Below are 15,274 nucleotides of genomic sequence, written 5' to 3'. Positions count from 1 at the left end.
AACCTCTTCCGAGATTGTTTCAGCAAGAGCAAAGATCTTCAGCTTGTCTAAACTAATATATATCTAATGAAAGGACAAAGATACACTAACATCAATTACACCTCTGCATAAAATACTCAGCATACATTATGATGTCTACAGAACATTTCACAGAAGTGCCACAATATTCTGAAGGTATTTAAAGTTTTAATTAATGTGTTGAACAGTGAACAGCCACCTAAGCTTTTGGCACTTTTTACATATTATGAAAATAAACAGCATTCAGCAAACAATCATTTCCAAAGGTACAGCTGCTTTCCTGTGAAAGGGTTTCTTCACCACACAAAGCTATCATGACTCCAGGTTAGTAAGCACTTAGAAGGTTCAAGACACAAAATTATCTTGAGTACTTATCTATCAATGAAGAATCAATTCTATTATGCTGATTCTCTCAGCATATTTTCAGTACAGTTTATCAACAGTGGTCATACTGACAAATACAGTTTTAAAGGCCTGGAAATGCCCTGAGGAATTTCAATCACATCAAAAAGATACTTAAAACTATTTTAAAAAGATATTTTAGGCAATTCACTTTAATGAAGTATTCATACTTCATTATGCCTAGCAATCTGACAGCTTTTTCCACAATAATCACTTTGGAGTCTTCCGTATCTGGTCAGACACATGAAGTGTACAACTAAGCTTCTCCTGCCACCTCCTGCCTTCACAGTTAGCAGTGGACAGCTAAATGCTCATGTAAGAAAGCCACTGCATGACTAGAAAGTCACTCATTGTTTAGTGAACATCTTGCTGGCAGCTTGAACTTGGAGGCTTTTCAAGACCTCTTTTGTTGTGTTCTCTCATTACCAAGGATGCTGATCCACTGTTTATTCTTACAGCTTCCCGGCAATGACCCATAATCTTGTAACCACCAACTATTACTGCTACTTCCTCCCAGCAGAACTCTTTGAGAAGAGCTTATCAGTTTGCTGCAGCTGGCTCATTAAGTACAGCTGGCTGCCCTCTCCTCTGTCCACACCCTAAATTATTCATGATGTATGTGTCAGCATATGCTTCATGGGAACTTCTTTTTAAAACCTCACTGACCCTTACAACACTGAGCTTTCACCCTTCACTCTGGCTCTGGATACCTGCACTCTAGATTCCTAATCTTAATACATACCTGACCTTTGTTTTACCTGTACTTGCATAACTTAAAAACCTAAGGAAGTTTCTTAATCTATTTTTTTTCATTATTTTTACAAGCTCACTTCCTCATTAGAACTACTGCAGTGATAAAGTAAAAGTTTTTTCCACCCCTTCCCCTTTTCATTCTTTGCACTTCAAGAGGCATTACTCACCCTAGCAATTGTATAAAATACCAGCTTGTAAATGGGAAGCATTCAGAGTCTCCAGGCACTGCCTAGCTAAGTCACATGAAAGACATTCCCCATCAGATCAGGGAAGGCAACAGAGAAGCCCTATCTAGCCGGGCAAGTGTACATGGGAAAAACAAGTTCAGGTCTCTAAAGGGTGAAGAGAAATGTGGCAGGGTGTCTGTGGAAAAGAGAACAAGTTTAGGAAGGTTGATTGGTCAGCTCTAACCTATGTCTGTATCTGGTCTCCTGCCCTGGGAACCAGAGATGTAGCTTCAGTTGAACAGCAAAGGGCAACTTCTCTTTTCACCTTCCTTTTTTTCTCCCCTCCCACCCCTCATAAAGCACAGCAAAATGCATGCATAAGATATTAGGATGTCACTTCAGTCACACTAAAAAACAAAACAAAACAACACACACAAAAAAACAAAAACAAAAAACCAAACCAACAAACAAAAAAGGCTGCTTCAAGTTAAAATTTTGCATCCAAAAATTTCGAGGTACCTGCTCAATGTTTTTCCACAAACATGTCTTTCCATGTTTTCATGCAGAAAATTTGGAATATCATTCTTATCAGTATTGGAAAGAATATCATGTGCAAAAATATGATTCAGAGTTACCTGCATTTCTCAAAGCTTTTCTCATATCATTTATAGATAGGCCAAAAAGAATGTTTTTTTCTCAGTTTACAAATAAATAAGTTATGGGTATGAAAATTCACATCCTGTGCACCCAAATAGTAATTTTTTGTGTGAAGTGCAGCACATATGAAGTAGGAGAGGACACAAAGAGCTAAGTTAGGGAGCAGCCATCTACCTACCTCCTCTCTACTTCAATTGCTTGTGACTGTGGGATGATGCCTGGAAGTGCTGCTTTCAATGAATTTGGAATGGATTCTCAGGAAACATAAATCATGCTGTAAACAAGAACTCAAGAGATATCCCCATGAAATACAACTCAAAATGTAAAAACAGAGCAGTTAGTACAACCAACCAATAAAACCAGGGAATCACTATTTGCTTACACAAGTTCTACCACTTAATGCTGGTTAGACCCATCATCTGCACTTGTGCTCTGGCATTTTGTTACTGAGCTTAGACCAGACAGACATGCTTGAGAGGTATAGTACTTTAAGTCTTCACAGACACAGAGTGACCACCACTCAGTCCCAAATACCAAATTAAATTCTTCATCCAGCACTAATCCATTCTAGAAAAATATCACTGCCATGTTCCACTAGGTTTGTTACCTGAGAACTCCTACAATCACTAACAGTGATCCTCTCCTTAATGTTCTTCTGAGTACAGACACATAATCGAGAACCTTATGAAGAGATCTGGACCTCTTTCTTACCCCAACAAGAGCATTCCAAATCTTCCAGTAGGAAAAAGAATAAAATAATGGTTATATTGAACAGATCCTTCAATTACTGAGGTATCTGTGAATTCATTTTCAGCATTCACTGTCAGAGCAGGATTCATACCACAGCAAGTAATCTGCAAATCTTGTTCGAGCAAGAGTATCTTTCCCCAAAGAATTAACAGCTTTTCACTGAACATTGATCATTGCCAGAGCTATGACAGATCTTCGCTATTTACCTTCAAAAATTTGCCAGGAAGAAGGGATTACAGACACACTAAGTTCTATATGTAAGGCTGCAAATTGCAATTCCTCTTTTAGATCTAAAGAGGACTAGAGTTTCACTTTCAGCATAAAGTTTTGTTCCAGAACATTCTCTAGAAAATCCCAATACCCTACAAAACAAAACAAACAGAACAAAAAAATAATCCCCAGGACTCATGACTGAACAGTTTCATTTCTGACTTGCAAGAAAGACTGTAAGATAAGAAGTGTTGAGGCTTACCTGGCCAGAGAGGAAAAAAACAAAACAGGCTTAATTTACAAACAAGCACAGGCATCTCCTCAGCATACATCAAACTACCATACTCAGTGTCTACAAATGCTTTCTAAGAGATCACCTGTTAGGCAGCTCTTCAAAACACAGTTTACAGCTTAATTTTTGCATTGCCTCTAATGAAACATGAGAGATGAGATAATCACATGAGACTTAACTTAAGTCAGAATTCCCATCCCTGATAAAAATAAAAGCATTTTGAAATTCTTTCTGCACAACTCTTGCCTGCCAAAGCAGCTGGAACAAAACCAGCTATCCAGCTCTACAGCTAGCATTCCTCCCATGAGGATAACATTGTATCACCAACTTCTAAGCAACTGTTCATACTCTACACATTAAGTCTCACAGTTAATAGGAAGATTAATGAAGTTTAGGCAAAAGCCAGAATTACCTAATCTGCCAAACCTAAGAACTCCTAATTACAGAGCTTGATTATTTCTGTTTGAAGCTCCTGAAGGGGAACCAATCTCAACAGAAAACATTTAAAGAGAGGAGCCTACTCTTTCAGAGCACAGAAACCACCCCAGTGATCAAAGATCAGTACTAGAAGTTGTTGAAAATCAATATATTCTGATCAATTGTGTATCCTGATAAAGCTTTGTCCCATCATGAATTAAAATCCTTCACTGTTTGAAGAAGATACTGAAGTCTCACCAATACTTCTAATACACAGGCAAAAACACCCCAAACAAACAAAAGCTATTTTGGGCAAAGAAGGATGTTTACTGGAGAATTTTTCAAGTATTACTTTACAGAGCTGTCCTATCAAATTCAGTGTTTCACTTCTGGCACCCATCACTGTGAAGATTATGCCTGTCACCTCTTCTAACCTACCCGAGGCAGACAGCTGCTCTAGAAATAGTTACAGCCCTTACTCCTGCTTATCTGGAAGCTACTAAACTCTTTCCCCCACAACTGATTGGTATTAAACCAACCACTGCAGTACAGAAAAAAAGACACTGACAACTTTGAACTACCCCTGCAGAAGACTGAGTGCTTGCTTATAAATGCACAGCAGACCAAAGTTACTGCAGAATTTACTGCTGCATTAACCAAGCATGCTAAGTCAGTTTTTGGGCATCAGGTAAACCATCACAAACACCAGTTTACAAACTGTTCTACACTACACACACCTCCAAGAGCTTATCTGTCTACACTCTGAGCTGGTTTTCCAGTTCAGGGTTATTCTGAATTGCTATTCTACATCAGGCTAAAATAGATACTTAAAATTTTAATTTATCAACACTCTAATTCCAAATAATTTTGAAACCTGCTGCTTTTATACTAGAATACATGAATTGACAGCAGCCCATTTTCACTTCACAGTAATACGGGCTGCTTATCTTTACCTTCTGTACCTTCCCTTTACATCATTTATTTACCCAGTTTTGTTCCTATTTTCCCATACTTTCTCTGCATTGGTCCTGCACTGTTGCCAAAATACAAGACCTCAGCCTAATACTTTAAAGTATTTTAGACACAATTCCACCTACCTTTTAAAATATGCAATTGCCTATCATGATCTGAATCAAGCTGTTCTTCAATTTATACCTATTTTATATTTATATTAAAGGTACTGGGGTAAAATACCATCCATTCAACCACACCAAGAACCAAAGAATGCAGATAAATCCAACCATGTTTGTTTTTACATTTGAAGGAATTAGTATAGTCTGTGTTTTTAGTAAAACAACCTTTATACCTTAAGATCCTTTATTGATCATGCATTATCTCATTCCATTGTTCTATTGCTGATTTGTTTAATTTAAATAAAGAGGGTTTTGTCTCAGCTTCATTTGCATGTATGAAACTACAAATGAATCAGGGAAAAACAACTAATATTTCTTGGACAGCTATAAACAGAGCAAGAAATCCTCAGCTGAATCCCAACTATGCTTTAAGTTTTACTGGGGATATGCAGACTGAAGACTTCTGAATCACCAGCCACATTGCTGGACCTAAAATACCTGCTTCAGATGATAATGCCTGTTAAAACACTTTTTTAAAGCAGTAGGAGTTTGAAATAAAATTACTAGAGGGGAAAAAAAATTGAAGGGAGGCTGCAAAAAATAATACAATGGAGTTAGACCATTTCTGGCTGTGTTTAAATCCTTGTGTTACCTGCTAATTAATGCAAACTCCTTTCTACATAGGCAACTATTCAGTCTAACAGGACCCATACTGTACATCTGCACACCCATCAACTAACTGGTTGTCTTTTTAATCATTGTAGTTCCATACATCCAAAGCAACCAAAGCTTGCTGCTGTGGTCTGCTTAAAGCCAGACTTGTCATAAAAAGTTAGCATCTGTAATCTTAATATAAGAACTACGGCACAGTGCAACTGAGTAGAATGTTTTTACTCAAGCATGCGAAAACGTGTGTGTACTCATTTTATAACAAAAACAGATGCTGTGTGCATCAGAAGACAGAAAAACCAGAAAAATCCCCAGACAATACTACAGATCAAGTTTTTCCTGCATCCCAAAAATACTTTTTTGTGCTTAAAACCACTCAAAGTTTTCCAAGTGAAACTTCAACAAACTGACTGCAATCATGTTGGTAAATTCAAACCCCAATTAAACACAGCAATCAATCTTAAATATTGAAGAACACTGTAGTTTCTTTCCCTGTTATATGTCTTGACATTTTGTTCTCTATACTCACAAATAAAAGTCATTAAAATAGATAGATTTTGTTTAATACAAGTTTTCTAGTATGGAGCTGACCCCTCTGAAGCTATTATCACAGCATTTATCATGACAAAAAAAAAAAAAATTTACCACAGCAGGACAGGACAACTCACGTTTCCAAAACCTTGATTTTTTACATCAAGTTCAAATGGAAATTTTTCCATCCTCCCTGTGTTCTACAGGAACCAAGATCCACTATGTAGTTTTTAGAGTACCTGGGGTTTTGGTAGGTACTCACTGGGAAAAAAAAAAAAAAATTGTTGGTTTTTTGGAGGTTTTTTTTGACAAGTCTTAGAATTCTTCACTTTGTCCGTATTAGCTCTTGTCTACCAGCTCCTCCCCTTGCTTCCCTGCTTGAACAGGAAGCCCAAATGTGACTCCTGCAGGAAGCCTGCACCAGACAGGACTGAGTCTGCTTCAGGGATGAAACACCTGCCATTCCCCACTTCAGATCTTTAGCAGGCATCTAGAATATCTACAATCCATCCTCAGTCTTTTATCAAAATATACACTAATTACAAAAAATTATTACAGTGGAAACATGACAGATGCAAAAAAGAAACAGGTATTGGTCCAAACAAGATTTCCACCCTCCACATAATATTTTACTGTTTCCTTCTTTCCTGACCCTTCATAATGCACACTGCTAGTGCTCTCTAACACCTGCTGCCTTCCACCTCTCAACACATCTTCCTAGTTGATCATGCAAGTGATTTCAGTGGCTGTGACTCCAAGGACAAAGTAATAAACATGAAAACAACACAAGTACAAGAAACAATTGAGAGCAGCACATTTGTAAGCTTAAAAATACAAACTTTTACCTCAGTTGTAATGCTGGTACAAACTGGTAGTTGTATTCCAATTTCCCAGCAAAATAGTGTAAGCTGGTTAGCAAAGCAGAAATGAACTGCAACTTCATCAATAATTTTCAGAAGTCGTCACTGCAGCATATACTGCTAAAGAGAGCCCAGGTTTCTAAATTCCACACCAACTAAACTTGAGTATTTCAAGTTCACTCTCATACTTTAGAACCAGAACAAACCATGTCCAAACTACATGATCAAATTTTTATAAAAATTAAGGTTTAACATTTATTTTACATCTAGCTTTCCACATCCATGTGGGGACAAGGAATCAGAATGTACATAACTATAAGCAGTGCAAAAGTGGTGCCAGTGAGAAGTCACAGATGCACAATAAAGTGATAGTACAAGACTAGAGAAAATGAAGCTATGGATGTTAAGAATGGAGACCAAAAAGATTAAACAAGGAAAAATATGAAGGAAGAGGGGAGGAAAGAGATGTTTAATAATGCCCTTGTTGCTGAAAGATAAACTAATGGCACAAGACAATGTTTCTTTTAGAACAAAAATCCAATAGCAATGAGTCTTTATTCACGTTTAGTCACCTGACATGAAGAAAGTGTCTGTTGCATTAAAATAGTCATCAATGTAAATGGCAGCATGGCTGAACAAATCCTTTTCAATGGTAACGAACATCCCACATAGTAAAGTCACTTCAACACAGCCTCATGACAATTCCCACATCAAAACAGTACTTTATTTTATAATTTTTTTGCCTCATCATTACCCCACATTAAGATCTTTCAGTTGTCAAGTGTACAAGGTGAAGAAAAAGGTTCTCAGTCAGCAAACACAGGTGCATCAGGAAGTATCTCCACAATACACCACTTCAGATCTGCTGGGTCCCAAGTCCATCCTTGAACGCTGGGCTCCCAGCACCGAGTGCAGCCCCCTACTACGGCTACACAACTATGTTAGCTTATTAATTCTGCATCCACCAGGCCGAGCAATGTGCCAACCTGCAACAGACTGAGCATTAGAACTGAAAATGGCAGAAGAGTCACTCTATTGAACTTTACATCATTATTTGATGTTAAACAATGAGGCAAATGCCAACAGTATATACAAAATCCAGCTTTGCTCTTACAAAAGATTTTGTTTCCCATATTGATTAATCCAGGCAGCTAACTCATTGGTTTATGCAACTTTATTGAAGAAAATAAATCAATTACTAGTAGAGCTATTAGTTGATCACTCATCCATTGACAACTTGCATCATTTATTCAGTGCTATATTAAACAGTGTTTTGGAAGACAGATTAACTAATAGCTCCAAGCCTCCTAACAAAATTTAAATGAATTACAAAAATGTTCTTAAACCCTATTTTGGAATACAAGGGATGTTTGACTTCCAATTTCCATTCTCTGTAAAACAAGAACTGGTCATTCCTTTATTGACATGCATAAGATACATCACATTTTCTGTTCTGCTGATGCTATAGATTCAGTACCAATTCTCCAGACACATCAGTTATGAGCAGAAGTATATAATAAAACCTCAGTTCTCTAACACTGGAAGATTTGGAACAAGATGGATGTTGCTACAGCAATGTTACTTCTTTGATGGGAGAAAACTGAACCCATCTCCCCTCCCCCCTTCAGGTGGTATCTTCAGTATCTGTTAGAGCAGTGAGGAATGTTTTAATCTCATAACCAAGTTAGAATGAAGACATTGGCCACATAATACACATGCTCCATTAAAAAAAAAATCTGAATCTTGGGCAATTGTTCTTGTGTAACTACTTTACAGATTCTAAAAGCAGTTATTGTCCAAAGCTGGAAGAACTAAAGTCTTCTCAGATGAGCATGTGCATGAATGGAAGGAGGTAAACAAAAAAATAAAAAAGATGAGGTCTGATAGGGGAGCAGCCGGATAAGAAAATCAAAAAAGGAACAGTAATTTAAAGTTTATTCCAGCTATAATGCAGGTTATTCTGACTTTAAGGTAGCATCACATGGCATACTTCTGAGTCCATTCCCGAGATATTCTGTTGTACCTGAAGACAAAACCAGGAATTAAATTAACATCAGCATGAAAATGATGATTTCCTAAACATTTATGATTAAATATGACTTTATTCTCTTTACATTTGAGTAGTCTCTTTCTGTACCAAGACATACTTAAATTCAAAAAACTGAATAATCCCCTCCCTACACCAATTAGGGTAGATATCCTCTAGTTTTCAGGAAAGGCTTTAAATTCAAGACAAGCAAATTTGCTGAAAACTGTTATGAAAAAAAATTAAAGAGAAGCAATAGAGACTATCTGAGATGGAATAAACAAGGCAAGTATTTTATCTGAATATTGTTCTTAGATTACGGTATATCCCACGCCGTCAGCAAAGATTACTTGCTTACTAATACCACTGGATACAAACTGTCAAATTTCCAATTGTAAAGAAAAACAACATTAAACATTTCATTGCACTGAATATTCTTTTCACTCGAATATATGGCTAAAAATTTTATAAGAACGTTAAAAGACTATTTATTCCACACTACTTCCACAGGAACTGAGCTGACAATTAGTTAACACTTAACTCCATGCTTGTCAGTAAGAAGTTAATAATTAACTATTCAAGCAGAATAATCCTCATACATTTCCTAGTTTATATGTGGAAGACAAGACACTGCTGATTAAAAATAATTGAAATTTCAATTGTCTGAATTCACTCATGTCTATATATAAGGTCTCACTACAGGGCATCACTTTAAACCAAATTCTGACAAAATCTGGGTAAATACTTACCAAAACAAGTTGACAACCTGGCTCAGAACTCAGTAATTACTTCATACTAACTTTTTTTTTTTTGGCCATGCAAGAGTAGTATCTGTGAGAAATAGTGACTAGCCAATACATTACACACTAACCACAGATCAAGCTGTTAAATTTCCACGTTCAGTAACTGGTGCATCCATTATCTGTTAGTTAATCCAGTGCCCTAGAGCATGCAGCACCCAAGTGCTGACAAATTTCCATTTTGTTAAATGCACCACAATTTGCAAATATTCTTACCCTACAGCATAGCGTATTTCTCTGTCCACTCTCTTGCTAACCTATTGTACCTAATTGGACAAATGTATTTAGCATTAATATATATAAAACTCCCAAAATCTTCTTCATATAAATCTGTGCAAAATGTTAGAAAATAAAGTTATTGCAACACAGATGAGAAAAAAAGTTCTGATGCCCATTTTCAAGGGAAGAACCAAAATTTAAGGCCAAATGAAGGCATCCAAACAACAAAGAACTGTCTTTTCCTTGCGAGGAAGATCTATCAGCTCAGACAGATTTATGCACAGTAAGCAAAAAAAAAAAAAAGGCAATATATATACTCTAAAATACTTCCACACATGTGAGAAAAATATAAGTCTCTTCCACCCACAACTTCAAAGATGCTAAGCTCCTTTGTTTTTAAATTATTCACTACTCACTTCTTTGACACACAAGTTTTCTCCATCTCAGATCCTCACAAAAGGCTCACTGAACACAACTGCTGTCTCACAACGCATTCTTACAGTCTGTTAAAATACCAGTCTTGTGCAATTCTGTACTTACTTGTCTCTGTCTGTTTTATAGATACGTGCAATCTCTGGCACTAGTGGGTCATCTGGATTTGGATCACATAACAGTGAACAAATGGATAAGAGAACTGTAAAAAAACAAAACATTCTCAATAGCAAAAGAGGAATGGCAATCTCAGAAACAAAGGAGCATGGATCTTTACATTAGCACAATGTCATCATAGGACTGAACCTAAGAAGTATTTTCCTGATGAACAGCCAATATAAATTTATAAGTCACTCTTAAGTAAAAAGCTCAGACTAATTTAAAGGTTTGTAAGAACTATTTGCTTCCTATTTCCCAACACTTACAGCTGTCAGTACACACATGAGAACAGCACTGTTGTCCCCTGCACTATGATGTAACATAGCAGCCAACAAAAGCACATTATGTACTCTGATGAACAGCATATCCATGATGATTATCAGTAAAACTAGAAAATCCTCAAATTTAAGCTTTTAAATCCAAATGAATTCTTTATTTGTTGTACATAAGGCAAGGATATCCTGGTCTGCACTGATAAAATTACACAAGTAAAAAACTCAGTAACACTGTAGGCAACTATGAGAACTTCATCTTCTAACTCACAGAAGCTTTAGAAGAAAATAGTGAAGCATTAAAATGTAGGGAATCCACATTCAAAATATAGACAAAAGGGCACGCTGAGGGATCTTTTGAAGCCACAGTGACCAGTGGCTTTGAGGCAAAACTATTTGATCATCACAAAAATATTTGAGAATTATCTGTTATTTACTGTAGTAAAATGAGAAAAGCCACAAGCCTTCTCTTGCAACACAACATCAATTTATCATGAAGTAGGATCAGTAAATTTAGTTCATGATGTAATGCAATGCCAGGGCACCATGGTAGAAAGCAGTATGTATCAATAACAGATTTATTCATCTACCACAGATATGCCAATAGAACTATGCACATAACTCTAGGCAGGATGAAAAAAAATATTCAAATCAGTATTAAAAACTAACTTTAAATTAATCTTTCATTTAATATGCACATGTATTTACATAGGCAGCTCCAAACAAGCAGTTTCTTAGCCTTAGCTCAAACACCGTAACACAGGCCCATTTCAATCCAAATACCAGCGAATTCCTCTGGGCCCAAGCTGGTAAATTCTGCTAACAATACTGAAGCAAGAAAGTGACCAGACAAAGTGTTAAACAGCCACAGAGAAGAAAGTGTTAGAAAAAAAAATATCCATTAAAAAAGCAGCATCATTAAACTGGTAAAACATAGGATTGAATGGGGAAGGGAAGTTAAGAGAAATCAGAGATGGGAAAGCACTTAACACAATCAAAGCTAAAAAGCACAGTATTCAACACAAGATGGGAAAATTTCCCGTTCACAAAAGTTACCTTTAGAAATAGTTAAAGCAGGAGACCACTGTGATCTTAGAATATCAAGACAAATGCTGCCATTACTGTTAATATTTGGATGATAGATTCTTGTTGTAAATGCAACCTGCAACAACAAAAAAAAAAGAAACAAAGAGTGCATTTGGGTCTATGACAATAGCTGCACCCGTTCTTCTCAGCCAAGCCACCAGTCAATTCAATTGACTCTAAAAGAAAAGGATTAAGCACTTAAGCTGCATCAAATTCAGGGAAATGCACCCAAGCCACAAGCTCTGAGTCCCCAACATGCGTTATTTCAAACAGAGAGGGCAAGTGTGAGTGTTTTAATCCCAGCTGCCTTTGATGAAAACACTCAACAGCAGTGCCTAAACCACAGTAACACTGCTGTCACAGAGCTAAGGAACTTCCAACAACTGCAGTCGCTCCAAGGGTACACCTTCATATTGACTGAAAATTGGAAGACGAAGCTAGTGTCTGATAAAGCTACCAAGAAAGAGCATATTTTGCAATTACTGCCAAATTCCTATCAAATAACCCCTTCACTTGATTTTAGGCACTCAGCAAGTAAATCCCTACCCAGTGTCACATTCCTACAGACCAATCCAAACAGCTACACTAATACTTGACAGTCCCCATGGCAAGAATTCTATTATAGTAACACAAAGCTAACTAAAAGTTTTCCTATCAATTAAGAGAACCAGAAATGAGCCCAAATATTCCAAGACATGCAGAATCCACATACATGGATTTGCTCATAAAGAATATGCTAACACACTCATTCCTGTGTTAGTCAGAATGGGACCCAGACATCCAACAGATTATAAGAATGCCTGAAAAGAAGGGAGAACTTGACAACAGTACAGTACAGATGCTGACAATTTCTGTCCTATACTCAGTTCTTTAAGAAACTCTAATTTCACAAGTGAGACAACAATACTTACCTTAGGTGGTTTGAATGGGTAGTCTGTGGGAAAGTGAATTGTCAAGAAGAATACACCACCCTGATATGGACTGTCGTTCTGTCAAAGCAAACAAATAATTCTCCTATTATCATCTTTAGCAGTAAATATCTCTGAAGATCTTGTTTTTAAATAAATGGAGAGGAAATTTATTTAAACCAAAATGTTTAATCCACCAATACCAGTGAGACATAATTAAAATTTAATTCTTACTTCCTAAAGTATGTAATACAGAACACATAATCATCACTTTCTATGTGGACCTCTCCAAGCTAATGCATCATAAAACCTAGCACCTCTGACAATCCACTCAGGACTACAGGGCAAAAGTATTCAAATGTTTCTAAGATAGCTCCAAGAAGTAACGTTAACAGAGTGAGAGTCCCATCAGATTCAAAAAACCTCCATTTCAGTGTTTGGAGTTTATTTGTCATGACCACCCAAGTTTCGAGTGGTCACAGATTCCCATTCCCTCCTGAATTCTTAGCTTCAGCCCTGCAAAAAACCTGTGAGTACACAGGTAGATCCTTGTTCCTTGAAAAAACCCACAAAAGGCCACAATAAAAAACCTCAGACACCCATCCCACCAGCACAACTAAACAGACGGAAGAATGATCATAATTTAAGTGAATGTATCCTCTCTTTATGCATTAGAAATTCACAGTAATCTAGTATGAGAGAGTATTTTACATTTCCCTGCTCCAAGGAAAGAATTACTGGGATAATTCACTCAGGTGTCAACTATAAGCAGTAAAGCAACATGAGGAAGTAAAAAAGATGATGCTAAGGAAAAGAAAAACCTGGAGTGAAGTGACTAAATAGGGATTTTATAAGTTAGTAATTACAAGAAAGAAGCAAAAGGTTTTTAATTCAAAATTACAATTAAATATCTGAAATAGAGCTAATAATTTCAATGTTTAACTTCAAGAATACTTTGCTGTTAATTCTGGACTGTGGGCTAGAGAAAATGAATTTGAAGCATACACAGTACACTTCTGCATTATTTCTAAATTGAATTCTTAATTGCAAAAATTCACTGATGTAAGGAAATAACTATGTATTACTTAAATTCCAGAAAGTAAAAAACTGCAACACGAGACAGGGAACTCAAATCCTCAACATACAGGTTATACCCTATCCTCTCTGATTAAACCTAGTGATCATGATATAACCTCTTATTTGGCCAACAGATACCATATGAGGCCTTGAGAAGTCAAAAAATACCAATCCTTTCACTGGACATATTCTGGGGATACATTTTATCAATTACAGAAACTCCTCCTTAAAATGTGTTAAAACAAAGCACACTCTCATACACCTATCCAGGAAAATCACAATATCCTACTGCAGAGGTGGAAGACCAGATGATTGGTTCTACAATCCCTGTCTGTTATTAAAGGTAGCACTAAAACTACTAACACCACAGTGACACACTTCTGTCAGGATACTGCCCAATCTGGAAATAGGAATGCAGACCTTCTGACACCATGAAAACCACATTGGGAAGAAAGGAGCTGTACATTATTAAACCACAAGGGAAAACTAAAAATAATAATCCCAATTTAAATTCAACCAATGCTTAGTACCTCGTGACTGCGCAGACACCAGCCAGATAGAATCATCATACCCAGTGTAGTGCACAACACTCTGCCATTTAAGCATTAATATAGCTACTGAACAACTCTATATTTTTCAGGTACCTAGTCACAATCAATGATGACCAGGTACTTTGAGATGAAGAGACATTTTTCAGTCCACTGAACTTCTAACAGACACCTCCTAATAACACACTTGTAGCTATATATAAAGCCAGGGTCATTCAGCACCACTGACATTTAATTCCTACTTTGTAGTCTCACCAAAGACTTGATGTCGCAAGTTACAGAAAGGTTTGTCTTTTAAACACAGACAACCGAAAAACTCCAGATATTAATTTTTTCTAGGTTGTTTTCAACAAAAGCAAACATCTGGCTTCCTTAATGAGGAAAAAGTCCCATTGAAGTTTTAGATACTTACTGAACATTTAACACTGACTTTTCTGCACTCATAACTGAAACCTCACATTTCAGTGATTACTGCCCATTCTATTCCTTCAATTATTCAAGATCTCAGCATTACAACACCAGACCAAATAAGAATTCCATTCTAAGATCCACACAAAACCATCCCAACTAATTCCTGATAGTAGTATCAGGACCTAGTACAAAGTTCATGCTAGATTAAGACTTTAGAAAAAGTTAAATGCAAACAAAGTTTTAAATATTAAGTAACAATCCCTAACATTGCTCTAGATATTATTTCAGCTGAAATACATGTCCTCATAAAATACTGCAACAACAAAATAACTGGTGGGTTTCTTCCCCTCCCGCATTTTCCTTTACTGTAATGAAGGCTTCTGGAACTTGAGCTGGATAAGGAGAGCTAACCAATGTAAACCAAAAACCCCACAGTTTTCTCCTCAGTAGGAACTACTCATTTAATATTACATCACAAGAATTAGAATACTTACAGGTCCCATAATTGTGGCTTGCCAATGAAACACTACAAAAGAA

The 15,274-nt window shown here is 36.7% G+C and overlaps 1 protein-coding gene across 3 annotated transcripts in view; it reads right to left on the bottom strand.

The window, feature by feature from the left end:
* Window positions 1-7,317: 7,317 nt before the first annotated feature.
* Window positions 7,318-15,274, bottom strand: part of UBE2D3 (ubiquitin conjugating enzyme E2 D3) — a 23,079-nt gene continuing 15,122 nt past the window's right edge. For 2 of the 3 annotated variants that reach the window (XM_086888358.1, XM_086888357.1), the window contains 5 exons: window positions 15,232-15,263; window positions 12,705-12,782; window positions 11,764-11,869; window positions 10,385-10,478; window positions 7,318-8,822 (listed from right to left, as the gene is read on the bottom strand). In XM_086888358.1, coding sequence (XP_086744484.1) covers window positions 8,777-8,822; window positions 10,385-10,478; window positions 11,764-11,869; window positions 12,705-12,782; window positions 15,232-15,263 — 356 coding nt within the window. In that variant the 3' untranslated portion in view covers window positions 7,318-8,776. Of the gene's footprint in view, window positions 8,823-9,841; window positions 9,892-10,384; window positions 10,479-11,763; window positions 11,870-12,704; window positions 12,783-15,231; window positions 15,264-15,274 lie in introns of all 3 variants that reach the window. The other variant, XM_086888356.1, reaches the window with a different exon arrangement.

Source organism: Cyanistes caeruleus, chromosome 5, assembly GCF_971803275.1.
Source record: "Cyanistes caeruleus chromosome 5, bCyaCae1.hap1.1, whole genome shotgun sequence".
In the NCBI taxonomy this organism is placed as follows: domain Eukaryota; kingdom Metazoa; phylum Chordata; class Aves; order Passeriformes; family Paridae; genus Cyanistes; species Cyanistes caeruleus.
This window is presented reverse-complemented; position numbering and strand designations above follow the sequence as displayed.